The sequence below is a fragment of the Pseudopipra pipra genome, chromosome 16 (genome assembly GCF_036250125.1).
Source record: "Pseudopipra pipra isolate bDixPip1 chromosome 16, bDixPip1.hap1, whole genome shotgun sequence".
Lineage (NCBI taxonomy): Eukaryota > Metazoa > Chordata > Aves > Passeriformes > Pipridae > Pseudopipra > Pseudopipra pipra.
This window is the reverse complement of record NC_087564.1, coordinates 10,028,508-10,055,623: the sequence shown is the minus strand read 5'-3', so window position 1 is coordinate 10,055,623 and position 27,116 is coordinate 10,028,508. Positions and strand designations below refer to the sequence as shown.

Here is a 27,116-nt window from a genome sequence, read left to right as displayed (position 1 = left end):
CATTTCTTTTTGTGCTCAGATGGGCACAACATTTAGCCCACAAAGTTCAGCCTCTGGGCCACAGAATTACTGCAATATGCACGACCTGACAGCTGGATTGTGGCGCTGCTTTTAAGGGAGCTCTGGACAAAATGTAACAAACATCTTTCTTGGTTAGTTTGTTGTAAAGCTTGTCCTGACATCTGACAAATAGGCAATTCCCAAGGCGAAATTACAACCATCTACAAAGCTCACAGAATAGAATAGTGAAGGACATTTGCCATTTAAATCAGCAACTTTTCCAACATTGTACAATTTCAAGTCTGTATTACCAACACAACCAGTCCTGGACCACATTCTATTATTCCAATACATCTTTGTCATTCTATTACGTATCTGAGTTCTCTACCAGTTAAGCAAGTACAAAAAAAAAATAAGAAAAAAGAAGAAACATTTCAGCTCTTCAGAATGGTATATGCTAAAAATTCAGATTTTCTCAGTCAAGAAAAAATAGCATTTTTGTACTTTCTTGCTTACTGAGAACTTAAGACCTATGAATACATAAATCTTTCTACACTGTCTAAATCTGATAAATGAGACTTTAAAAAAACTGGAAAAGAAACTATAAGGCAGTAACTGTGTACACAGATTCCTTGAACTATTCTACTGTATCTCAGAGTACTCCGCAGGATTTGGTTTTTTCCATGTAACAAGCTTCCAGTAACTTTCACTTTATTTTTTGGTTAATTTGAATGCTGAATCTTTTTTCCTATGCACTTTGCATACAGAAGGCTTCCATCTATTACAGTTGCAGCTCCAATAATTGCTCCCAAACCAGCTACTGGGAGAAGACAGAACACAATGAATCCCCCTCCAGTCCCTTTCCCCACAGATGAGACACCCCAAGCTCATCTCAAGGTAGCTTGAAATGCTTCCCACAGCTTCCTCTGCATGATATCAGATTGCAACTTCCTCATGGCAAAGACCTGACTCATTAAGAGCATTCCACACCCAGCTCCCAGAGAAGCGGGACACATACCGAAGAGCTGGGAAGGGTTGGCGTTGGTGGCTTTTTCGTAATTAGTCAATCCTTCATAAATAACCTTTCCAACTGCAGCATAAAGGCACTCCAGCTCTTCATACTTTGAAGCTACACTTGAGGTACCTGCGGAGTAGAGAGAGGTGTGTTTGCTTTTGGTAAGATTAGCCACAGAACAGGCAAGGAGCAGTTATACTCTGAACACTCAGTTGATAAAACATCACTGGAGTTTCATCTTGTCAACAAACCAAGGTAACACAAGCAGATCTGTCATTTATATAAATCTCTTTATTATAAAACCAGTATGTATTTTATAATAGTAAACCACTTCTTCTGAGTAACTCAATTTGAGGAGCAGTTTTACATTATAGATTTTTTTTTTCCAAGAGATTACCTAAATTAGTTTCTATTAAGACACAGCATATTACCTATTGCCTTTCTTTTTTACACTTTATCTCCCTTTTTCAGCAAAACAGCAAAGCTTAACAACTAAAAAATTGCACTTCTGAAGCTGAAAAATTCTAATTGCAAAAATACATTAAATTTATAGCATGCATTCCTTGAACTAAAGTTATGACAGCCACAGGTTATTAAGCTTTTATGTCAATGGATAATGATGTATTCCACACGATTACTTATTTCAGCTTTTCCTTTTTAAACAGAGGTTGAAAGTGCAAGCTAAAATGGACCATTAAATGTAGGAATCATAAAACAGAATATTAACACACTCCAAAAAGTGCCTTCACCCCACCCTTAACCACTTCAGTTATTCAGTAATAAAGGACAAAAGGAGGAAGAAAATCCCACTTACTTGGTTCTGTAGGGAAAATCCCCATGAGGCGAGAGAGCAAACTGTGCACTGCTCTCAGCACCTTGGTGTTCCCACAGGTCATACAGGCTGCCACCCCTCGCTGCAGGGGCTTGAAGCTGCTCAGGATAGCAGGGGGCTGCTGCACAGTCAACAGGAAACTTAGGACCTCCAAACCGGTGCAAATGTTGGCAAAGTTGGCCTGGTTGGGTTGTTCCTAAACAGAAACATGCAAAAAGGCAGTGAGTGGGGGATAAAACACCTAAGAATTACACAGATTACCAAGTTCAGCTCAAATCTGTTGAAAGTCTACAATAAAGTTGAGGTTTCTACAATATTGATGCTTCAGATCAATCTTTTGGATAAGTCATGCAGTATAAAACTGTAAAAAAACAAGCACTACAAAATCTTTAACCACAAAAATATCACTTGAGTATGTACGGGTATGTTCCTTCTGGTGTTTGATGTGATGCTCAGGTTTGAAATTTGCCTGCAACCTTGCTGGTTAGAAATGCTGTCAACAGAGAATGGTGTTCCTTGTCAACACCTTTCAGACACAGGCCTTCAGTGAAGAGCTAAACCAGCATACTTTACAATAAGTTATAGTTTAAAGGATAGAAAAGGGAATATTTGGACCCAATGAAAAAAAATTCCTGGATCTATCTTTGTAAATAAATTAAATTATCATTAAGATAGTAAATTATTCATAAATTATCCATTTTAATGGCAATTTTCACTCACTTTGCACACTACTTGGGAAAAGGTAAGCAAAGCAACAAATATGAGCTCCCTGGAGCACAATCAACACTTGTAAACCCAAAACAAATGGAGCCACAATAAAAGCTCTTCCAAGAGGAGAAGGAGAAAAGGATGGAAATAGTTATCTGCCCTTTCAAGGACCATCTAGTAAAGTTACTAGTTTATTAAATATTTGTATCTAGTATTATACAAACAAAATAGTTGTAGAAAAACTTATTATATGGCAGAAAGCACACAAACAGCATAAAAACTATAAATAAAATGTTGTACCATCCATTACAGAGAGCTAGCCTTTCAGTGAACTTCATAGTACCATAATGTAGTCAGAAAACCAGGAATCAATAAAATCAATCCGTAAAACTTCCTATTAAGAAAAAAAAAAATCACAAAAATAAAAAGCCCACCAACCATTAAGTACTGCAGCTCTACAAATTATAACCACTGATGCCATTCACATACTTCACAATTTATCTATTCCACTACAGTGAAGAAAAGATTAGTACTGTAAAAATCAGTATGCAGGTATCTCACGTGCCAGTGAAAGCTAAAGCCCTCCAGGACTAGAACATAACTTACCACAGTCATCAGCAGCTTGTCAAACCACTGCAGCTTCAGCTCTGACTTGGGCCACATGTCTGGCCGTAAGGCTGTTTTCAGCAGGTTGACACAGCGGCGAGACAGCAACTCCGCGGGAGATCCAGCAGTGTTGGAGTTGTCATTTACCTACCAATTCATCAGAATGACACCCTTCGGTAACCAACTCATTCATTTAGTATGGATTCTAAGCAAGCATATCATTTCTTACTTCTGCAACTGATAGGCTTAAGTAGTTTTATCAGTACAGTCACAGAGCCTTTAAATGCATAAAAAGCTGACAACTAATAGTAAACACCAGAATTGGTGTCTAAATTGCCAGCTAATTACCCCAAATCACCCATCAAAGGTGTATTTAAAAAAAAAGTTTCATCCCATACTTTATTGCTACAACTCTGAACATGCTCAAGATGGTTAATCTTTACTGTTTGCAAGGTACCCATAAACATATGCAGCTCTTTACTCAATTCATCTATATACTTAAGAGCCCATCTACTCTGTGCAATAGACTGTGGTGTATAAAATCCCATGCTAATTACCAGCTGAGTCTGCTGCAGGAGCAGAAGCCATAAAACTTCTCAGCTTTGAGCTACACCCAGCTAATTTTCCCCACTCTAGAAAAGTTTGTTCTCTGAAAATTTGGTGAAAAGCTTTAGTTCTACAAGCTGGATGAAAAACAAAAATAATCCCATGTATTGGATCTTGAAAATACAACTACAGTCATTATCCTTACATATGTAATTGATAGTCATTTCCTATTAAACCCCCCAAATATCTAGTTTTGGGGTGAAGTATTCTTGCTCTTTAACCCAGGCAATAGCACAACCATACTTGGCAGCACCACGCAAACACAGAAATGAATCAAGGAAACAAAGTATAGGAACACTAGAACAATCCAAGCATAAAAGGGCCTGTATGAAGAAAGGGGTTTATAGTTTTGGCTACTAATGCCACACTGGTATTTGCATATCAGAACAAACACGCTACCTGGCAAGCGATCCTAATCAAGAAATTCACGACTGTGTCTGTGTGCTGCTTCTCAATGGGCTTGGCAAGGAGGGCATCGGCTCCTGGCAGGGACTGGCTACGTCCAAACACCTGCATGGACACAAAACACAAAACCCATAAGCAAGATTGAAGAAGGAAAACAACAAGAACAGATTTAAAATGTTTTCTAAAGCTAACTTTGAGTTATGGGGGAAAAAAAATTATGCTGAATTGCTTAGTCAGTGCAGGTTGTAATTTCAGAGTCTCTGAACAAACCCTGATTTTTTCTTACAGCACTTATTGCTCCTGTAGCTGTCCTGAATCGTTTAACTTCTTGGCCAGAATCCACAGACAATCCTCTTTTAACACCAGATGAGGCAGAACTTGCTCCTTCTCCACTTGCACTTGAGTCCATATCTGAATCTGGCTGAAATATCAGCAGTGTGCATGTTAAAAAAACTACACTTAACTGCGTAACAGTTCATTCTTTAACCATTTATTTAGACTTCCTACCTGCTGGTCTTTAACTCTTTGCAATTCCCATTTAATAACCACTTCAGCAAGATCCACAGCTAATTTTCTTTGCTCTACTGTAACACTGGGAGTGAAGCCCAGTCTCTGCATGGCACTAACCACATGCTGAACCAAGTGATGTCTCACTGGATAATAAACCTGAAAAAATGGTTTCACAGAAATGTTAGTCATTAACCAATAAAATTCTACAAAAAAACCCAGAAAGTTGAAATAAAGCAAAATGGTAAAATAGTCATCAATCCCAGAGTTTTCTAAATCTGTACCACATTCAAATTTTGCCATCTTGAAAAGTAACTGGTGCTTTGAAATAAAATTTTGGCTACAATTTTCAGTAGGGACTCCTGATTTCATGTACCCAAATGAACGTGTTCTTTTTAAGAGTCACGATTTTTCTCCAGGACCAATCATGCCAATTTTTTGCCAACCCTTTAGAGAGCTTCAACTCACATTTGAACACACTCAGACATTCTTCAAAAAGAGCTGAGGCATCTTTCCTCAAAAGTGCCTTAAATGTGTATTAGCTGTCCCTTTGGATTGCATTTTAATATGCATTTTCAAGTGATCCCATGCTGACATTCTGCAGCATTCCCTCATTTGTTTCGTGTTTGTGCAATGAGTTCATCTCATCTGACACTGAGTTTTAACTTCAGTCATGATAGAGCTTAATAAACTACTTGCTACTAAATAGTTGTTTTCAGTTATAGATAAGTATCTTTAGAGACAGATTATATATTACATATTTTGCAGCTAAACCATATACATCAGAGTATGTTATTTTTCTAATCAAACTGCAGTTTACGTCCTTGATATGGGAGATACAGTGACTACCAGAATCACTGGTACAAGTACCTTGAAATGTAGTATTATCAAGTACAAAATATGCACTAGTTGGGGAACACTATGACCCTCTTCCACAATGATTTTTCGCGTCCAGTGAGTGAGCATCTGATGTCCATCCTCCATCCGAGCAGGCACAGCTGGAGTCAGAATAGCCATGGCCTGCCTGACAATAGCTCGGGCCTCCAAGGCATGAGCCTTCAGAAGACTGTGAAAAACCTAAACACCAAAGTTTCTGATCAACATTAATACTATATGTATTTACAAAAACAAAGCATTTATAAAGAAAGAGAAACTACAACACATGTTTTCTAAAAAAATACACTTTTTCCCTAAAGGCCCGTAATTTGTTAAATGTACAACGATATATCATCATCAGAAGTATACAGCATGTACTTCTGTTTCCTTTACACTCCGTTTTCTTCCTCCCTCTCCACTGTCCAATTCAAAGTTTTCCCTTGGTCCCCATATTCTGTCTCAAATGAAGTGTCTGTCTCTTAAATGAAGAAATATTTCCAATTTTTGTTAATTCAACCAAGGACTTTTCATTGTCTCACTTATCCTCCCTGTTTTCACTTACCTTCAAACTTTCTTCTACACTCTCCTATCCACAAGTAAATCATATTAAATATTTGGCCTGCTCCTTCTGTATTTGTGGTATTTGAATTTAACTGTTCCCTTTATACTAAGTATTCAAACCCACTGTGCAGCTTCTGTCCTGAATCTTAAAATAAAGCACACTGCAGACCTTACCCACATCCCCTAAACAAACGAACACAAGCCCAATACCTGCAGAACTATCTTCTTATGGATGGCAAATTTGGCAATGATGTGTGCCAGAAGCAAATGGCCACTGTATTTGCAGGCTGGGTCCACACAGGCCTTGGACAGGAGGCAGGGCCAGGCAAAGGTCATGAGGCGCCTGAGTTTGCTGTTGCGGTTTTTGTTGTTGTCGTGGATGTGATGCGGGGCGTGCTCGACCAGCAGCGTGGCAAACTGCAGCAGGTGTATCCTCAGGGAATCCAGCATGTCAGCCTGCTTTTCTGGATCAAGTACCTATCAATGAGGAGACAAGGAAAGTGAGGGAGGGAAAAAAAAGAAGAAAAAGAAGATAAAAAACCCAATAAGTTTTATTATTATAAAAGCAAAGTCTTAGCCTTTTGCCTTTTGAGTGGTTTTTAAGAAGACTAAAACCTGTAATTACTTTTTTGACTCAGTTTAGTACCCTCAAAACAAACTCCTAAAGTGTGAACTTTTAAATAATGAGCACATCTGGGAATTTCCAAAGTGCTAGCCCATAAGAATAAATAAATCAAAAACCCCAAGCTTTATCTTCAACATTTTTTTTATAATTGGTTTCATGAAACAGCAGTGAATTAGAAAGGTACTGTGTTCAGTCATGGAAAGCTTTCCTTATAAGACTGGGATTACAGCCATGTAAGGCCCATGTTTAAAGACAGATATTCAAGTTCTGAAGGTATCAAAGTGAAAATTGTAGTCTAGTCCTACTGATGACTGATGGATCTCATGTTCAGTGTTACGAAGCCATTTGATGTAACAGATCATAATATTCAGAATAGCACAACTAATTCAAATTAGGATTGAAAAGCCAAATGAGAGGAACAATTTTTTGTTTTAATTTTCAAACACTTTAGTGTAAACAAGGATTGTTACCTTTGTAATAAAAACACTAGTGATGCTTTCTGGATTATCTCCTTCTGGGTTTGAAGGTCCTAACAGCTGTTCACCTTCTCCCTTTTCAAAACTGTACAGGAAAGCAGGATTCAGGATATGTTGCAGCACCTACAGAATATAAACAAAAAAAGTTAGCCTGAACTACTGCATTCTTGTAATGGCAGCCAACATTCAAATACTTTCATATGCAAACCTGCATGTTGGACACACTCACCGTGTTACAAAAGGAAGCTATAAGTAAAACCCTAAGAAAAAGACACACAGATTTTTTTCCCCCCTCTTCCTCCCTTCCAAGGGCAAAGATTCTTAGAAAGTGTAACCTAGTCAGTAATAAAAGCAAGATGAATTGCTGTCTCTGTTTATTATCACTCTTTTTCAGGTATGATATTTGCACCTAAATGGCTCTGCCAATTATCGAACTTGTTGACATTTAAGTAAGCAAGTTTTGTTGCCCTAGTTCCCAAGAAGAAAATTAAACCTAAATACCAGGCTTCTTTGATTTAATTGCTTTAGTTACCTTGGCTTTGAGCTCATCTCCAAAGTTTGGGTCATTCAAGTCTACAAACCGGAAGAACAAAGCCCGTTTTTGGGGAATACTGTAGTTTTTAGGGATCTCTTCTTCCATATATTCCTTTAAGAAAGTCATATTGCAGAGAAATCGACCCGTAAAAGCTCGTAGCAACTGGAAAAGTAACTCTATATCTCCATAATTCCTTCTGTAAAAACACATAAAATACAAAGCTTCTGTGAAAAAATACACAACTTATTATGCTGATGAAACTAATCTTGGTTTTAAAGGAGCAGAGAGGCAACAGCAGGCAGTACCAAAGGCATGGTTTTAGAGGAGTGGTAGAATTATGAAATATATTACACTTTCCCTTCAATAACTGCAAACCATTTTTAGTAGCCCTACATACCTTTATAGCACTAAAATTTTTAAAACAATTCATGCAAAGTATAGGAAATCAACATTTTTACTTACTTGCAGTAATTCAATAAGCAATAGGCCAACAGCTTTGGTTCCTTCCAGTTTGTTGCAGCCATATTCTCCTTACGGTGTCTCTCCTGGAAAGCTTCACTCACCCACACACGTTTCAGCTGATTCACCAAGGAATGCTGATTTGCTAACCAACATTCATCATTCTTAACAATAATACTTATGATCTGCCCAAAGAAAAACAAGACAAATGCACAGTCAACACACAGCAGGTCTGTCAGTAGAAACGGTGACATAAAAACACTTCTTTAAGGGCAATTAAGAGTTCTAAAATATTCACCAGTAAAAAAAGTGAAATACAAACTAGTTGAGATTAAAAAAAAAATTTCTGTAACAATTGTTTCTGCTGCCGTGTTTTCCTCTTGTATCCTACTTGATAAAAAAGTGTAGTTAATTTGAGTCTCTCTTTCCTTCTCAGAGTGACTCCAACTACAAACACTTCGCATGTTTTTCTGTGAGCTATAATACAGACGCACACTGAAAGCCTGTAATGTAAGAGGTTTGCAGCTGAAGAGGTTTTAACTGTCTAGAGCAAAGATAAACAAGAATAAATGATACCTTGATAGCTTGGAACTGCAGATCCAGACGCATTGTGGTGGTGCTTGGAGACCCAGGTCTCACGGCTGCCTGGGTACCGACGGGTAAGAGCAGAGTGATAAATCGGTTGGGATTAGCTGCCAGGACATCTCGCAGGGGTTTGGCATCTTTATGCTTTAAGAAACTCTGCAAAGGGGGAAGAAATAATTTTAATAACCTTTAAAAGCCAAAATGCCAAAAGGTTATATTATCCTGAAGCTTTTATATCCCTCACTAAAGTTGCAGAGGTCGTATTTCACGTATATAAAAACATCGCCTACAACTTCAGTAACAGCCCTACATGATGTGGAAAGGTATAAAATCAACAGTTCAGGACAAACAAATACAAACCCAAGAATAGGCACCCTACAGTCAGAGTAAGGCCATGATCAAGGACTACAAGGTCATACGGCAAAAAAAGGTGCAAAAGATGAAAAGCTTTTTGTTCACCAGATCTGTGAAGTTGAGGGTTTTTTCCTGTTCCCCTTCCCACACAGCTTACCATAAACATTCTGCTCCACTGGGGATCATTTAAAGTGGCTTCCATCATGAACAGCTCCACAGTCTGGGACGGATGACGTGTCAAAAATTTTATCAGTGGTTCCCTGAATGGACTGCCAGCCTGAAAAATTCACAAAGCTTAAATTAAAAATGCAGAGTATAGAGTATTTTCAACTAATTTACTACCACTCAGAAAAATACATTTGACTTGGCATTCATGCAGATACAAAATGTTCAGAACTTTCATGATGACAATTTATTGACACTTTAAAAACTTAACTTCTAAGAGTGTAAGACAAATGTTAATACCTCCTAAAGGCTTGAAGAGCACATTTTATTACATCAAATATTCCCATGCCACATTTAAAATATTATAATTATTATACACTAATGTTTAAAAATACCATAAAGCAAAAATTTCAGCAATGTTAACTTCCACTTTTACCTCAATTAACATTGCTCGTTCTGTTTTCATAACAACTTCCAGGAGAGGTTTAACCAGAGTCTGTGGGGCAGCTGGGATCAGATGGAACAAATTTATAATTGCTGAACAAATCTTCATTTCCTACAGGTAAAAAGAAACAGGGTTGAATTAAACATTACCAGCTACAATGTATAAAAACAGTATCACACATCTCACTTATTTGTTCCTCTCTGTATTAGCATAGCCAGCAATCAAATGTAAAGGGTTAACATTTATACAGCATCTACTTACCCCAATGTATGAAACAATTGCTCTTGTGGAAGTCTGCCCTGCCCCCCCTGTAACATCATGGTTTAAATTTTATTTTCTTTGTCAGTATAGTGGTGTTTTACAGGTAAGAGCTAAACACTGTGCAACAATACTGTTAATGGGGGAGTTCCACAGTGCTCACTGCACCACACCAAGTGGCTTGTGCATCAGACAGCCAGACCTTCCCATCTAAACAATTTCTCATACACACCCCACACCCCCAGATTACATGTGAGGGAAGAGAGACAGTTTTCCCACAGCACTGCTCAGTCTGTCTTGCAAACAGCTTGTTACTTCAAAGAAAAGTCAGTTCTGTTCTCCCACTAGATATTAAATTCTCCAGAAGTCTAAGATAATTTTGCATCTCTTTTTCATTGTGTGATTTAAATGGAGACTGTATTTCAGTCAGCTAGAGTGTGGATTTCCTTCAGTAAGAAAAGGGAAAGGAAAAAAAACCAAAACATCCACCTTCACCTCTCTAAAACCAAGTTCTAATGTGCAAAATATTATCAAGGGCACTGCATTTTCTCAACTGAATTTAAACACAAAGTATTAGGCCCCACTCCTTTAACATGATCTGCACAGACAGAACCCTACAAAACTACTCTCCTGGATTGAAGTGCAGGACTGAGAACAAGAATAAAAACTTTTGAAACTACTTATGCCTTCAGAGAAACAAATTCCTGCTCTTCTCAGCATGAACATGCTTAACATCCTTAATAGCAATGGCATCAAAACAACTCTGCCACAAACAGGGGACAATTCACAGCACTGCACTCAAAGGCACAATGCACTCTGCCCAAAACACAACAATAAAACTAACAAACCACAGTTTAAAAGAAAAAATAAAAACAAACAACTACAACAAAAAAACCCATGACAACAAAAAAAAAATTCCTGTGCCTCCACTGATTTTCTCACCTCTAGCCCTTCTGCAGCAGGCTGAACCAAAACAGAAGTCACATCATGAAAAGAAAAAGCCCACAAAAATATCAAATAAATGTACAAATTAGTACATGCTATTCTTCAGGCTGCAGTCTAACTTCAGTACAGTTACTTTCTCATCTCAAATGGAAAGAATTGAGACAACGAGTATCTCACATGCTCCAAATTGCCCTCCAAAGAACTAGGATGAAAAGTATCCTTTTTCCTACTTGTACACTGATTAGGCACAGTTTCTCAAATATTTATACTGAATAAAGAGATATTAGAGATTATTAAGTTAGGGGAAACCATATTTTAGCATCTTCAAAGACAAATTTGGCCAGCATCAATTATGAAACCACCAATTATGAAACCATTTTCTGTACTCCAACTGTCAAGCTATAAAGCCCCCTAAAGCTACAAAGTCCTCTTAGGCTGTAATGCAGAATATCCACCATGGAAATTCCACCAAGGAAATTTCCACCCTCTCACAAGAGGGACAGCTGGAGGCAACCATCTAGTCAAAACTTAACTCTTTCAATTAGCAGACATGACCTGAAATCCCATGCCTTTCCTTAGGGAGGTAGGGAAGAGAGGAAGAAGGGTTTAGATCAAGCATTTCACTCACTGGGTCAATGAATTAGATTTTAATCACTAGTTAATATTTTATGTTTTAATTTGTTCATTTCTCTAAACAGCCGGGTCACAGTTCAGGATCACAGTAGGACTGTCATAAATTATTTAGGTGTCAAAAGGCTTAGTTATTCTGGCATCAATGTGGATCTTTATGATAGTCATCAATTATTATGCAGAATTTTTAACTGAAATGTCTGAAGTTTCTAGTTTGTCTACAGTTACCATTTACCTATGAAAACTCATTCCCCAGACTTTTAAACCATTCATGAAGAAGCCTTGCTGACCAGGCACTATCTGCACTCTGCTGGAGAACTGCATGACACCAGCATTGCCATCAAATGGCACCTTGACCCAGTGCTGCTGCAAAGAGATGAAATGATTGTAACAGCCCCCTGTACAGGTAGGGAACACCAGGCTTTCCCAGTCAGTTCTCTCCTCCAATGTGTTTTTACCATCATCGGTATTTAACCACGTGGTCTGAATGATCCAACCCTGATAACACTCCCCAGCACTGCTCCTAAGTGAGTAGCTCAGATTTTGGAATCTCATTATGATCAGGAAAAAACGAGAGTAAGTGAAATGCCAGCTACAACAACTGACCACCAGCCTCACCATTCCACTTTTTCTACTTTTAGAAGATACAATGACAGCAATGCCACCTGCTTGCCACAGCAACTGGCACATGGACCATGCTGTCTGTGTCCTCCTTGAGTTTTTATTTTTTAAGGAAACTTTAGAGCAACAACTAGGGAGCAGAAAAGTAACATTTAATCAGCTCTGCAGTCACGCAGTACTATCTGAAATGATTCCAGAGACTTCTCTCCTCCCTCAAGATGTGACAGTAGATTCTTTCTCAAGTGTCTGGTGTGCACTTCCCCCTCAACATACCACTGTTTTAAACCAACATTAATAAAAAAAAAAAAACACAGATTTAGGAGACTAAACACACAATTACATAGAAAACATTAATAAAAAACATTAAAAGCAGGAGAATTCCCAACTAAATATGATTTAGACACAACTAAAAACTGATCTAGAGGTGCCACATTGTGGTCTAAAAGACTGTTGCTATAAAAAGATATGCAAGATATCTGTAATCATCACTTTTGAAGAGCAAATCCCAAGAGAAGAATATGAAGGCCTTAGAACTACTCTGACCCAAATAAAATGTGTTTAACTGAAAAATGGACAGTGTTTTAGTTAAAAACATAAGAAAAATTCTATTCACCTTCATTAGAGAACATCCAGGACTAATACAAAGAAATTATCAAATTCACATTTAAAAGCTCTCTTTGCAATGACAGGAAAGACAAATGAAAAGTCATTAAGCCATTTCCACATTTTAAGGGAAATAAAAAGCCAATCTAATTTCATCCTAATTTGAAAAACAAAGATATTAATGAAATTCCCCCATTTTTTCCTAGTTCCAATAATAAATCTCAACACTTAATATAAGTGATAAGTAAAACATTAATAGAATTATGGGACTTCTGACAATCCACATAAAACTACACTGAAGCAGGAATTCCCATCAGTGCTGTATTGCTGAGAGCACACAGTATTGACATTACTGTACAATTTTCCATTTATAAGACAACTAATCAGCTTCCCATAGTTAACACTGAGACCATTAGTTTCAATGGGAGAGAGATTTTAATGTGATCTCAAGAAGTAAATACTGAACTAGGTTTTAATAAATGTAATTCACAATTAACTGGGATTATATTATCATTATGTATAATTTTCAAAAGACTATGTTGGGAACATCAAACATATTAGTGAAGAAAAGAGGGATTATGCTGCTGAGCTCATCAGCCATTCCAATGAAGAGCAGATTTCTAAGCAGAAAATCCTGAGGGGGGGAAAAAAAAAAACCTTGAGCTGTTCCCACACCAACCTGTAAGTAAAGTCTTTAAAGTAACCCTTTTAAGCAGATAAGAAGCTTCTCTTACTGAGATTTCTAACAAACATTCAATATAGATACAAGTTCATCAGCTTGTAACAAAGCATCAGTGTGTAATCAGTCATGGCAACATTTACAAGTGAATGAGGTCTGTAATTCTAAAACGTTAATACCACTTATTTCTTCTCTTCTCACATAAAAGCTTTCATGAACTCACATTTCCATCGCTCCGTTGTCCACCTTTGTGTGTAATAACTACAACTTCCATCCATTTACGCAGGTGTTGCTATAAAGAGAGGATAATTAGTATTATTCTTCTAATTAGACTGTTCCATTTTAGCATAAACTAAAAGAAAAGAAGTAGAGGCAGAAATAATTCTTTAAGAAAACAAGGGGAAAAATTATTAGCTATTTTCATTCCCTCAGATTGAAAAGTTTTCTGTTACTAAAAGCCCTCTCCATATTCACCTAAGCGGGGATTATAAGAGTACATACATTACACACCACAAAAACCCTAAGTCTGATAGGTTTACACTCGTTTAATCATTTGCTTGATATGGATGCATTTAAATATCCATGCCAAAAGGATAAAGAGTTCCCATATACAGTTTAAAAACTGCAAATAAACACTGCAATACCTTCCAAAATTTAATAAATCAAGAAAGCACCAACACAGACTTAGTCCATTAGGAAGTAAAACATATTTTCAAGGTACTGGTGGCACCTTGCTTAAAGCTAAATTTGTCCAAGCAGACCTTAGCATAAGTAGGTATGTCTTCACTAAAAAATAACATCTCTTAACTTTTTGGTTTAGCAGCTCTTTCGAAATTAACTCAAAGTGTTTAAAGAAATCACATTTTTATTAATTGTGAAACAAAAATCTTTCAATTCCAATACACACATTGAGTCACTACTGAACTGTTCTTTGACTTTTCACCAATACAAACAGTAGCTAGAAGAAAATTTCTTCGGGAAGAGCTAAAGAAAAAACTTGAATAGGCTTACCATCATCTGATCACAGAATTTATCATTGAAAGAGTTCGGGAAAAGTCTGGTAACTGATGTCAAACGATTCACAACGTTCAGGGTCAGGCTTCGATAGTCTCCCAACATCATCAGCAATGGCCTCATGTGGGTGTGGATTTGATCCACTTCTATGGTAGCTCCTTCTAAGAACTGCAAGAGAGTACATGACTAAGATACAGGTGGAGAGAGAAGCGACTTCTGTGCAAGCATCTCTCTTCAAGAAAGCTGACTTGATTTTTCTTCTTGTATTTTGCACTTTCAGAATGCAACAGCTCAAACAACACTTATTGCTGGAACAGTATCCAGTGACAAGATGGATTTGGGAAGCACTGAAGTATTTCTGACACACGGTAGGATATTCCATAAAATAATCAAGTAGGAGATCTTAATACAGACAGATTGAAAAACTGCTACAGCTATAAATTAAATACACAGCTATGGATGAACTACTTAGACACTGCTTTATTAAGAACTGCCTGTGAATGTGGCCAAAGGCAATAGAGCAAATTTCTGTGTCACAATCTGCATGCATCCTGAGCAACATAAAAGGTCAAAAGAACCTGTCTGCAAGCAGTCAGAGACAATATTTCCTGTCATAACCAAACATCCTGTGGGTGTGAATTTATCACAGGAAAAAAAACCTAGAAAAATCTGATGTATAGGTCAAACAATCCTTATTTGCTCCCTCTTACATCTCAACCCAACTGTATTGTCAACAAGCCACAAATAATAAGTACATTCCCTCTCCTGACCAGAGTGACAGGAAAAGACATCTGACTTTTGGTCAGCCAATGGCATAAACAAATGCAAACAGTTAAATTCCCTGTTACATGTCAGCCAATCTACACAGCATTACTTACAGCATCTTTGTAATTTCATTGCTTTGTTTTCATTTAGAAGAATGGTATTAAAATCTTGCTGAATTGGAACTAGGCACAGTTATTGGATAACAAATCATGATGAACAAATATCTTTTTCCCTGCCCTTCCAGCTGGACAGAAAGACTGAAAAGATTTACCATGGTCCTTATCCAAGAGCTTATAATGCTTAATTTCAAGTTGGATAATTTTTATGGCTAAGTTCAGGCCCCCAGAAGACCACATCTGACAGAAACTTTTATCAGAGTCAGTAACAAAAACTGAACAGAGCAGCCAGTATTCCCTGTAGAGAACTTTCCCAAGAAGTTTTGTACCAAGGAAGTAAAGCAGAGAGAACAATGGTCTCAAAAGGATGTTTTTAACACAGTCACCTTTCTCATGCATGCTTCTCCTGCCTCCTGCAGTTCATTATTTGTTGAATTCAGTGCCTTGAAGAGTGCAGCAATGATCTTCTCTCTTGACTGAGGCAAGTAATTGCAGGCAGCTAGAGCATCTGCAAATATCAAAGGAAATTTGTTCTCTTCATTAACACAGTTTCAAAAGAGAGGGGAAAATAAACCCTAATTCTACACCACTTCTAGTTTCTTTTTATGTCATCTTAAATTACAAACAGCTAAAGCATTACATGCATGCATTGCCAAAAATAAGATACATCATAAAACAGTAAAAGAATGGGAACTCCATTAGTGTTCTGAAGTTTTCCTAATGCTATATAACATAATTAATCTCGAAATGTTTAGGGTTCATTTCAGAAACTAAATTCTAGTCATTAAGAAAGCAGCAATACTTTCCCATTATTCTCTCCATTAAACTGTGACCTCTGGAAAGCAGTCATCAGTCTTCCAGGGCTCAGGTTTTCTGCTGATCCTGGGAAGCAAACTGCCCATTGCTCACAAGGACATTTAACTACACCAAACTTAGTTCAGGAATTTTACTTACTTAAGGCCGCAATTCGAAGAGGTACAAGAGATGGAAGACTTTTGTAACAAGGTAGTTTCATTAAGGCAGAATCTTCAGCCTCACATAAATTCAATAACTAGGAAAAAATAAACAATCCTTTTTAGGCATCGTGACTCACATTTGAAACGGTACCTTTTGAGTCTTGTTTCCTCAGAGCCAAGTTTATGGAAACACATTAATCAACCTTCACATTTCACCTTTGGAAAGTTTTAAAATGCACAAAGAAAAATGCGTATTTTTAACACTGAAAGTACTAACACCATCACTGATAAGTATCTACATTCAAATATAAGAACACAAAGAGAAAGTACCTCTGTGTAGAAAACCTTGTGCTCCACAACATTTAGATCCATTGTAAACAATCGGGGTTGCAGGGTTGTGCAAAAGGTATTTCCCTCCATCAGGCCAATCTGGGCATTTGCAGGTTGATGCCTAAGTAAATGCTTTTTAGGAGGAACCATGTCTTGGAGAACCTACACAACACAATTTAAATGACTGAATTAGTATCCTATTCAAATGACCCCACAGACCCAGGCACTGAGAAGACACCACTAGTCATGGCTGCACATTTCTATCCATTTGCTCCAGACGTATGGCTTGAGAAATCATTAAGTAAGAACAAAAGTATTTCTCTGAACTAATTTAATTCAGCCAATTCACAAAACAATGCAGTATTCTGTAATTAATACATATTTTCTGTTAAATATATCTATTATATTTAATAACTTCACATGGTGGTATAAACAACAAAGAAATTCATAGATTGAAGCATTTCAAACATTCAAGTAAAGAAACAAGAATATATTAAGCTCCCGAAATATCAGAAAAACGAAAAAGTCAGTGTAACTTCTTTCCATTACACCAGCTTCTCACTCTCCTCCATAAACATCCTTAGCAAAACAAGATATCAATTAGGAGGCTTGTCTGTATGTTCCCAAACTACAGTAATGACATCTCTAGTTTGGTATGTTGTCATGGTCCTTAGGGCTCATGTACACTCACTTGTCTTTCAAGAGAATGAATGCTATTAGCATTAGTATCTAGCTAAAAGTTATTTCAACACCAGTTTGGATCTTTATAGTCCCTTTCTGGATAGGGAAAGGCATAGTAATATGCCTCATATTTAGAGAATAACACAAAGTGGACATTCAAAATGCAGTATCTATACAGCCTAGCTTGGTGGTTGGATGAGCAGTCCATAATTTAAGGAAGTAAATGAATCTGAAGACACTATAAATACTGGCCAAGAGTCAGGCACAGCTATATGAATTTCTATAGTGCTCCAGCCACTGGGTACTTTAAAACAATGAAACCCAGCAAATGACAAACATATGCTATCAAAGCACGAAGAACTTCATTTACTAATGTGAAAAAATGTACCCAGGAAAGCATTTCTGCAAATCCAAACTGGAAAACAACTTTAAACTCAGGTTCAGTAGGTATTTCTGCTTACCTCTTTATGTGGCTCCATAATCACTGTGACACTTTTCCCAGTGACCTGTGCAAGCACCTGCAATGAATGCATGGCTTGTTTTCTCACAGTAGAGTTTGGAGAGGTTACTTCTCGAACAAGGTCATGTGTTACATGATGGAAAGACTTTTCCTGTGCTGCCAGGATTTCTTCTGTTTTTTCTTCATCTTTTAAAGGAGTTGCACACCTGATCAAGAGCTGTTCTAACGTGGTCTTTGCCATAGCAACTGCTCCATTGGAAACCTGGGGCATCACAGATTGTTTTTATTAACTAAGTACAGAATAAAGATCTCAAATCTACACACTACTCACCAACAAACTTAGAATTTCATTTTGATGAATCCTGTGCAAATGGTTAAAACCATATAAAAATAAAACTTTAACAGAACACATATTCAAACAGTCTTCCCATCAATCATTCCAAAATTTTGAGCTGCAGTGCAACATAATTTTATAAATGACCTCAAGCACTGGAATCCTTCACAATGTTGTCACCAGGTGATTCACAATGAGAAATGACCAGGCAGATGGTTCTCTAGGTACATATAACTACATACAGTTTTTTGGTAAAACACAAAATGAACAAAAAAATCAGTGGGTTTTGTGCATGTTTTTCAGGAAAAGAGGAAATGTTCTCAAGTTTCACCAAGGGAGGTTTAGATTGGATGCTGGAAAAGAAATTTCTTCAGTGAAAGGATGGTCAAACATTAGAATAGGGTGTTCAGGGAAGCAGTAAGTGTTCAAAAAATATATAGATGTGGCACTTGGGGATATAGTTCAGTGGTGAAGATGGTAGCATTTCATTAATGGCTGGACTTGATAATTATTTCCAACTAAACAGTGATTCTATGACAAGTGACAGTGAATCCATGTTCTTTTGGTGACCTGTACTTTTCTACTCTGAAAGAAACAAGTGTAATCCCAACAACTTCAGCAAAGTTACGTGCAAAATCTGATCTCATTCCTAACTTCAGGTCTTGGTTTAAGTTAAAATGACTAAAATTCACTCCCAACAATTGCAGATACGATGCATTCTGAAGTTCAATAAAATCAAGATTAGCAAGAGTTCAATCTGTGTGAATTTAGGAACAGAAGTTTTTCCCCACGCGATTTGATATAATTCATTCATTACATACCTCTCCAGTCAAATCCATCATAACAAAGAGAAGGGCCTTCAGGAAAGTTTGCTGGTTCTGGAGAACCCAAATTAGTGGCAGCCGTTCCATAAGAAATTTAATGGACACAACACCTCCCAGTTTAGCATACCAGGCTTGTTCATAACAGCAAGCACATAAACGCTCCACAATGTACGAAAACAAGGGAAGTTGACAAGCCTGGAAACAAAGAAATGGGTCAGTTTGCCATTTTCAGCTCATTGGTAGCCTCCAAAATTTTAGAAGCAAAATTGCATTGACTGAAACTACACCATTTAAATGCATTTTAAAAAAAAAACCTCACCCTTTCTTTTGAACCCAAGATGATGCTTGCAACATCAAATATCACTGCTAGAGCCACCTCCCCTATTTTGCAGAGCTCCTTCTCCTCATATGCCATGCAGATTGCTATGGCATCAATAAGCACCAAGGGATCCATGCCTTTTGACCCATTTTCTTCGCTGTGAAACATGGCTGTGCTAGGCTGGCTTCCAACCTGATAGCACTGCAGCAAGAAAGGACCTGCAATTTGTAAAGGGGCAGAAAAGAGAGAGGGGGGAAACAAAGATAAAACAATAGATATTTCAATATGAATAGTCTTTTAATTAAATTTTACTACTCCTCAGACTAGCTAGCGGTGGAACCAGTAAGCCCAGTGCCTATTTGCATATAAATGAATTGTAAAGCATTCTTCACTTTTAGAAGAAAAAAAAAAGATTACATCTACTTGAATATTTTCTTCTATGCACTAGACTGTGCACTGCAAGATTTAATTAAAATGAAGAATCATAAAAATTCAAGTTACATTAATGTGACAATGAAGAGTGATATGTCTACTGTATGTCTTTTCCCCCATTACTTGTCATGCAGCCCAAATCCAAGCAAAAACTTTTCTTCATAGATACAAGACACTGCAGCACTCTAATGTTCAGTTAGTTCCTCCAATGGTCCTTCAAAACCACAAGTGGAAACAACCCAATTAAAGATCAACCACAAAAATTACTGTGAGCATCAAGTTACACAAATGCTCTGGAACTAGCACAGAATCAACAAGGTTGGAAAAGACCTCTGAGATCGAGTCCAACCTTTGACCCAACATCACCTTGTCTACTAGACCATGGCACTGATGCCACATCCAGTCTCTTCTTAAACACCTCCAGGGACGGTGACTCCACCACCTCCCTGGGCAGCCCATTCCAGTGCCCAGTCACTCTCTCTGTAAGGAACTTCTTCCTAATGTTCAATCTAAACCTCCCCTGCTGCAGCTTAAGACTGTGATCTCTTATCCTAAAAACTATATACAGTTCCAAGCTGCAATTATTTCATTGGCTGCAGCATTTTGGAGAGTATTATTAGGTGATTGTTTTTTAAAACCTGCTTAATTTTCACCACTCAAAAGAATTAAGACATAATTCATCCATCAGCAAAAAAACCCAACACAGCTGCACAGAGGTAACTGTAATATCATGGGTTTCTCAAACAAATTACTGTAAGTAAAAGCACAAACCCCTCCACTCCCCTCAGGAGAGGCCACAGGACCTGTGTCCCCTTTACTCACCACACTGCTGAGCCACTGCCACCATGGTGTAGTGGCGGATCAAACTGGCTACAAAGGGCAGGGCACTGGGCCTCAGGTCCTTGATCACGGCGGACATGAACGCCCCTGTGAGCGCCTGCTCAAAGGTTTTCCGAGCCGGAGTGTCCTGTGCTTTGTACCGATGGGAGATGATCACACTGGGAATGGACTTCTCAGTAAAGCTGAAAGACAACAGAACTTCATTATAATCCTAAACTGCAGCACTGGCACCTCATTCAAAACCACTGGAAAGCACCTGATTTAAAGTTTGCTCTTGATATCTAACTCCTTCTCTACCTCCTGTTTTCCACTTATTTTGATAGAGCTAGACCAGTTCAGTTGGTCCATATTAATTTTGTCAACCACTGGTCTCAAACATGATGGATAGCTCAATTTCATCAGGAACATTTAAAGGCAGTGGTTTAGAAGAAGCCACGTATATACAAATAATAGCTATACAGGCATCACGCAGCAACTCAATTACAGAATGTCATTTGCAATATTTTGACATTTTCCCCTTTTTTAAAATGACATTTGATTTTAATCTCGAATGATTGAAACAGTATTTATCAAATCACTGCCCAACAAAACCTATTCATTGCAAAGCCATACTTATGTCAAATTTAAGAAGTCCAAACTGTGAAAGCTATTATGTTCTTCAGCAACATTTACTACACTTCAAGAGTAGAAGTCAGCACACACTTTTTGGGCAGAGATATTAAAGCTGTTTAAAAATAATACACTCATTAAGTATCAATGACTAAAATTGTAGAAGAGATAAAACAGAATTCAATAAAAAGCTCCCACACCAAGACAAATGGAGGTTATATGTGTGACTATGCTATAGCTTAGCAATTAAATGAAAGTGAAATTTGTTTCACTTTAGTAAAAGGTTAAATGTATATACAAAACATCCCAGCCTAAATTAATGTTTAAAATACAATTGAGTATCGGACTATTCCAACTATTTAAATATATGAAACGAAAATTCATTTTAAAAAGAAGTCTGATCATATGTAATAGATTATACATTAGACTGTGATTAGGGGAAGAAAAATAAACTATGAAACATTAACACAAGTCACCGGCATTAAATACTATGCTAACAAAATTCCTTTTTGCCAGCAGTTAAAAATCCCAGGAATTGCATTGCCTCTAAACCAGGTTGTTCTATAGACACTATAAATTTTACATACACATTTAGGTTTAAAGAATTGTCATACTTGGGATGTGCAAGGAGCTGGTATAATGCATGTTTATTGTCATCCAGGCTCATCATAGCCACCAGGAAACACTTGATGACCTCCCACGCCTGCCTGCGGTAATAGGGCTCCGTGTTGGCGCTCTTCAAACAGTCCAGGGCAGTCTCGATTGCCTGGGATGGGAAAGGAGAGAGTAACCAAACACTTCTGCTCTTTGCATTTACAATTAATCAAGGGAATGGTATCATTAATATATATTAAAAGTAACTTTTAAAGTATGTACAATTTGGAGTGCCTACGTTAAGAAACGCAGAGTGCCTGAAAGAGCGGGCTCGAAACCATTATGGTATTTGCTGTGCTTTTATACGTGTTAAGTTTCATGGCAGATACATTTATTTCCACAGTCAGAAAGCATTTCAAGTTATGAGTGAGGCAAACCTTCACTCTCTCTCTCTCCTCTCCCTCAAAAGACATTTTCTTCACCTTCCCTCCAGCAGTAACTGCTGTTCCTAATCCCTACATACTATATGTATACAGTGCATTTATATCCACATGTAAATGTACCAAAAATACTCTGTCTTACAACAGAGTAATTTGTATTTTCCACGCATGATGAAATGTCCCTGTAAGCAACTTCTAAACACAGCTTACTTAATGGAAATAATAGTATTCTTTTGCAAGATTTAATACATTTGAGAATAATTCAAAGAAATTTCTTAAGATATGAAGATGACTAAAAAGGGGGGAGTACATCTCTTTAGGAAATGTCTATGCTTTATATATATATATATTCCTGCTCCTCACCTAAGCAACACACTGAAAGTTGCAAACTTACCCAGTCTGTAATTGTGTGAAACCATTTACTTGTGCCAGTTTAGCTCTCTATTCTATCACTTTGTAAGAGCAGAACAGCATGTCTAAATCCATTACTTTGGGGGTGACATATGACAGTTTATATGGGAAATAAAGAAAGAACTGGCAGACACACCACATATTTTATGGAGGTTTTACAAGCAAACAAACTTAGTAAATTTTCCTTTATTACAGATACTTTTCAAGTTGGTTTCTCAGCACTGAAAGTAAGTGAAGCCCTTACCTTTTCCATTGGGAGCTGAATGGACGCTTTGCAGTCTGAAAATTCAATTGTAATACTGGGTCCTTGGATTTCTGTGACTACATATTGCAGTTTCTGTGATTCCTTCAGCATCTTCCTGTTACTTCCCCCAAACTTGCCCAGCACACGATAAGCCACATGAGAGATGCTGTCTGCGGGGTTGCGCAGAGTGCGCCACAGAGCCTGCGTTCCAAACGGGACATGGGCTGAGCACAATTACTGCAACACTTTTCAAGTTTAATGCAAAAAAATATTTCAAGGATAAAGCATGTGCAAGCACTGTATTAGGGGAAATAGCCACATTTAAAACATTGTTCTGAACTTCAGCCACATCATCCTCATTGCATACATAAGACTTAATGACGTGTTGAAGGTAATTGGCTTTCCTTGTTTTTTGTTTTGTTTTTTAAATGATCCAATTCCAATTATTCTCTCATTAATCACTGATCATTAAATTATTGCTACTGAGTCCCACATCTTAACTTTAACCCTGTAACCAAGTATATAGAAGGAACAATTCATTCACTTCTAATTTTCAGAGTTTTCAGCTTAACAGCACAACAACAACTGTCCTTTTACACACACATCTGGCTGGTATGGTTCTCACGACAGATTTTTCAAGTTTTTATAACCAAAGCTTCATACAAATTTCTAACAATATTTAGCAAATCAATGACCTCTTGTGGTCTAACAGGAAACAACACATTTACCTGCATTAGCTCAGCTCGAACTGGCTGAATATGATCATACAGGAAGTCTGGCTGCAAGTTATCCACACACAATTCCAGAGTTCTTAAGCCTTGGCTAACCAGGGTCTGGGATCCATTTAGAGCTGACACCAAGGGGTCCATCAGCATTGGCAGATAGGGCAGCAATGAGCTCAAACGAACAGGCACAGTGAGGCAGAGCTCTACAAACAAGTCCTTCATGTGTTGTTTATGAAGCCCACTTTGTAACATATTAAGTCCTGAAAATCATGGATAAGTTACACACTCAAAGGAAAAAGATAGTGCCCAGCTTATTGTTACAAATTGCTATTTCCTAAATGCTGAACAACCTGACACTTTTAAATTCTGCAGAGCTTATAGGTCTGTAAATAATGGATTTACAAAATATTACACAATCCATAATTCTAACTTACATCTAAGGATTTCATGCAGAGAATGCTTTTATAGGTACATGCATACAGAAGGGAAGAGTATCTATGCATATTGCAAAGTTTGATACTAGATTCAACAAAGCAGCATTTGAATACAGCAGATAAAAAAAGAAAAAAGATAACTGGACTCAAACTTCAGCCTTGTAACTATAAAAAAAATCCCACACAGAACAAATTGTTTTTAAAATATTGGGAGTCCTGAAAAGAAACATTTAATGAGTTCAAGTACATTCACTGTCCCATACAGCCTAAGCATATTCCCCAAGTTATTTTTCTCCCCATGAAGATTCCACATACTCCATAAACCAAGCAACCTCTTCTACACTGACACGTTCTACATAATGATTTATTGTTAATGGACATACTTCCTAACCACAATAAAAACTGTTCCTACAGCTGTAGATGAGAACCAGTTACAGTCCTGGAATAGTTCCAATTAGCTTGTCCTTAGGTTTAAGTAGTTCTCCACATTTCCTTGTTCACCCTCAATATCTCTGGAACACAGTCCTTGCAAGCACAAATGCTCAATTAATCAAACTGATTGTTATTTCCACTTCTTTCTGCAGACTGGCACTACTTGCATTTCTATTTATAATGCCCTTGCAGGTGCACACACATGCCCTCGACTGCAGAACCACCAGAGCTTTGCTGCAATGCTCTTCCCACAAAATCAGTGATGGCCTGGAAACGTTGCTTCTCCTACGCACTCATCCCTCAATGCTTTATGCCAACAAAGTTACCCACAGCCAAAAAACCAAAAGAAACAAACAAGAAAAGCCCACAAGCCCCACAATAAAAAGCAGAAAAACAAGCAGCAGAAATTGTGAAGCAGCCAAAACTATGGAGCCTGAAGCAGCTGATAGTAAATGAAAATAAGCCACATTCAAGATATTTAATCAACTGCTAAGCTAAAAATCAGAAGCTACTTATCAGGGTTAGGGCTTTAATTTTGGGGGGGGGGGGTTAATTACAGAACATAACTTTATTACTACTATTTACATTAAAAAAATCAGAAGGTGGGGTGGGGAAAGAAGGTATTGTTCTACCTTGCAGTAAGTTTGGTAACAGCGGCAAGAATTCTTGGTATAACAGATCATGACTGCCTCCTCCAATAGATCTGAACAGTGCTCTGAGCAGCAGGAAATAGTTATAGGGCTCTTTGGCAGTCTGTGCAAGTTCCATAGAGCTGTTCACAATCTTGTGCAAATGTGGCTATAAAGAAAATAAAGCTTGAAGATTAATAAAATACCCATTTTATCATCATCGTACTGTACAGGAGTTCAGCAGGAGATTCTGCGAATTTGACACAATGAAAATCTTTGCTCTAGAGAACCCGGGGATGTGGAGCTGAAATCAGGTGTCAGAATGACAAGAGAAGACACTTGACAATATTAATTTACTCCTGATTTAACTTCATCACTAGTTCTTAATTTCATTTTGAAAGCAAATTCTTTTAAATAAAAAAAAAACGTTACAGAAGTGGTGGCCTTTCTAGAGCAGAGGACAATAACAGTTTGAAGGAATCATTAAAGAGTTGATAAATACAAGTATTCTCACAGATCAGGGACAAACAGTAACACAATTCTGGATTTTATTAACATCTAAAAAGCTCTCCACATTGCTATGCAAATGTTGCAAATGGCCTCCATCATTCAATTAAATTGTCTACCCAAGGCCCCTATCATCAATCCTGCAGAAACAAAAAAAGTAACAGAAGCATGAAACTGTGAAGGTAGTAAATTACACTCTTTAAATTTCATCTCCAGCTTATAAAATCCAAATGACCTTGATTCTGATGACAAACTACAAGAACTTAAGCAAGATTACATAAATACTGCTTCATATTACTAATGAATACTGCTTCATATTATTGTTATCTTCCAAAGAACCTGGAAATATTGGTGGGCCCCACTCTGTTCTACACAGTTGCCTGTATCATAAATTTTGTTTGTCATAAGGTAGAAGGAAGAGAAATGAAATGATGAGAGAACAATCAGTGTTCCATTAAAATCTTAAATATCTTTTCTAAGTATAGGCAGCTGTTGCTTTTATGAGAAGTGCACGGTCTTGCTTCAAGCTCAGCATTTCTAAATTCACTGAATAATGAGATGATCTCATCAACATAAATAGATCCCTGGAATACACAGACAATATGTTGTAAATGGAAAAAAGCAGCATTCCCTAAACCCAGACTTTTCAAGTACATAGAAATATCTAACTCAAGAGGTAGATGTCATTGAATATGACAGGAGCAAACAACATTCACCACACACAAAAAAGCGATTTCAATCCAAGCAAAACTTCTATGTTAACATGGAAACAAAGGTGAAAAATATGTTAGATGTGCATCTTCTGACCATGAAGTTACATGGGTTTATGGCAATCACAGAACACAATCATGGGTTGGCTATTTATACTCAGAATTAGTTCACCACTTCAGAGTTCCAAACATGAAGCAAACGTTCACAGAAACCACCTCTTATAAATAAGACAACCTACTTGGCATTTGGAAAAAATGGAGATGTATCATTAGGAGTGCTTCAAACATTAAAAGACTCTCAAATGCTAGACAGCATAAAACTCTTAAGAGCCTTGTTTTTAAAACAGACTTGTTTTTAACACAAATGACCTTTACCTTCAGCATTTGTTCATTTTCAGCTGCAAACAGTGAAACAGAGCCAAAGACTAACTTGAACAGCTTGAGATACAGATTGGAGAGTTCCACATTAGAGCCCATTTCTGGCAGCCGATCCAGGAGATACTCCACCAAAATTGTTGCAAAGAGGGCAGAGGTAGTAGGGTTTGCCAAGAAGGAATTGGCAACAATCTATAAAAGGAAAGCAGAAAGAAGTTAATACTCCTGTAAGAAAAAGAACAAAAGGATAAAAGCACTATCCATTAAAAAAAACCCAAACAAACCCTAAGACTGATTTCCTTCCCCATCTCCACTGCTACCCAAATGATTCAGGTTGTCCTCAATGGAAAACAATCTTATATCTAAGTTAATGTTCAAGTTTAAAGTTTAATTTTAAATGGATATTATAGGATTTGCATTCTGTAAAACAGTAGAACAT

At 37.4% G+C, this 27,116-nt stretch overlaps 1 protein-coding gene across 7 annotated transcripts in view; it reads right to left on the bottom strand.

Annotated features, from left to right (window-relative positions):
• Positions 1-27,116, bottom strand: part of TRRAP (transformation/transcription domain associated protein) — a 74,599-nt gene that overhangs the window by 35,184 nt on the left and 12,299 nt on the right. For 4 of the 7 annotated variants that reach the window (XM_064673036.1, XM_064673034.1, XM_064673035.1 and 1 more), the window contains 29 exons: positions 26,678-26,869; positions 25,089-25,254; positions 23,594-23,850; positions 22,866-23,066; positions 21,764-21,942; positions 20,550-20,749; positions 19,296-19,513; positions 18,974-19,171; positions 17,820-18,080; positions 16,678-16,839; positions 16,346-16,442; positions 15,778-15,899; positions 14,508-14,678; positions 13,720-13,788; positions 10,961-10,981; positions 9,752-9,871; positions 9,308-9,427; positions 8,788-8,952; positions 8,215-8,396; positions 7,750-7,948; positions 7,212-7,340; positions 6,327-6,593; positions 5,550-5,756; positions 4,680-4,838; positions 4,459-4,593; positions 4,167-4,277; positions 3,162-3,308; positions 1,830-2,043; positions 1,019-1,144 (listed from right to left, as the gene is read on the bottom strand). In XM_064673036.1, coding sequence (XP_064529106.1) covers positions 1,019-1,144; positions 1,830-2,043; positions 3,162-3,308; positions 4,167-4,277; positions 4,459-4,593; positions 4,680-4,838; positions 5,550-5,756; positions 6,327-6,593; positions 7,212-7,340; positions 7,750-7,948; positions 8,215-8,396; positions 8,788-8,952; positions 9,308-9,427; positions 9,752-9,871; positions 10,961-10,981; positions 13,720-13,788; positions 14,508-14,678; positions 15,778-15,899; positions 16,346-16,442; positions 16,678-16,839; positions 17,820-18,080; positions 18,974-19,171; positions 19,296-19,513; positions 20,550-20,749; positions 21,764-21,942; positions 22,866-23,066; positions 23,594-23,850; positions 25,089-25,254; positions 26,678-26,869 — 4,795 coding nt within the window. The remainder of the gene's footprint in view (positions 1-1,018; positions 1,145-1,829; positions 2,044-3,161; positions 3,309-4,166; positions 4,278-4,458; positions 4,594-4,679; positions 4,839-5,549; positions 5,757-6,326; positions 6,594-7,211; positions 7,341-7,749; positions 7,949-8,214; positions 8,397-8,787; positions 8,953-9,307; positions 9,428-9,751; positions 9,872-10,960; positions 10,982-13,719; positions 13,789-14,507; positions 14,679-15,777; positions 15,900-16,345; positions 16,443-16,677; positions 16,840-17,819; positions 18,081-18,973; positions 19,172-19,295; positions 19,514-20,549; positions 20,750-21,763; positions 21,943-22,865; positions 23,067-23,593; positions 23,851-25,088; positions 25,255-26,677; positions 26,870-27,116) is intronic. The other 3 variants (XM_064673038.1, XM_064673037.1, XM_064673040.1) reach the window with 3 other exon arrangements.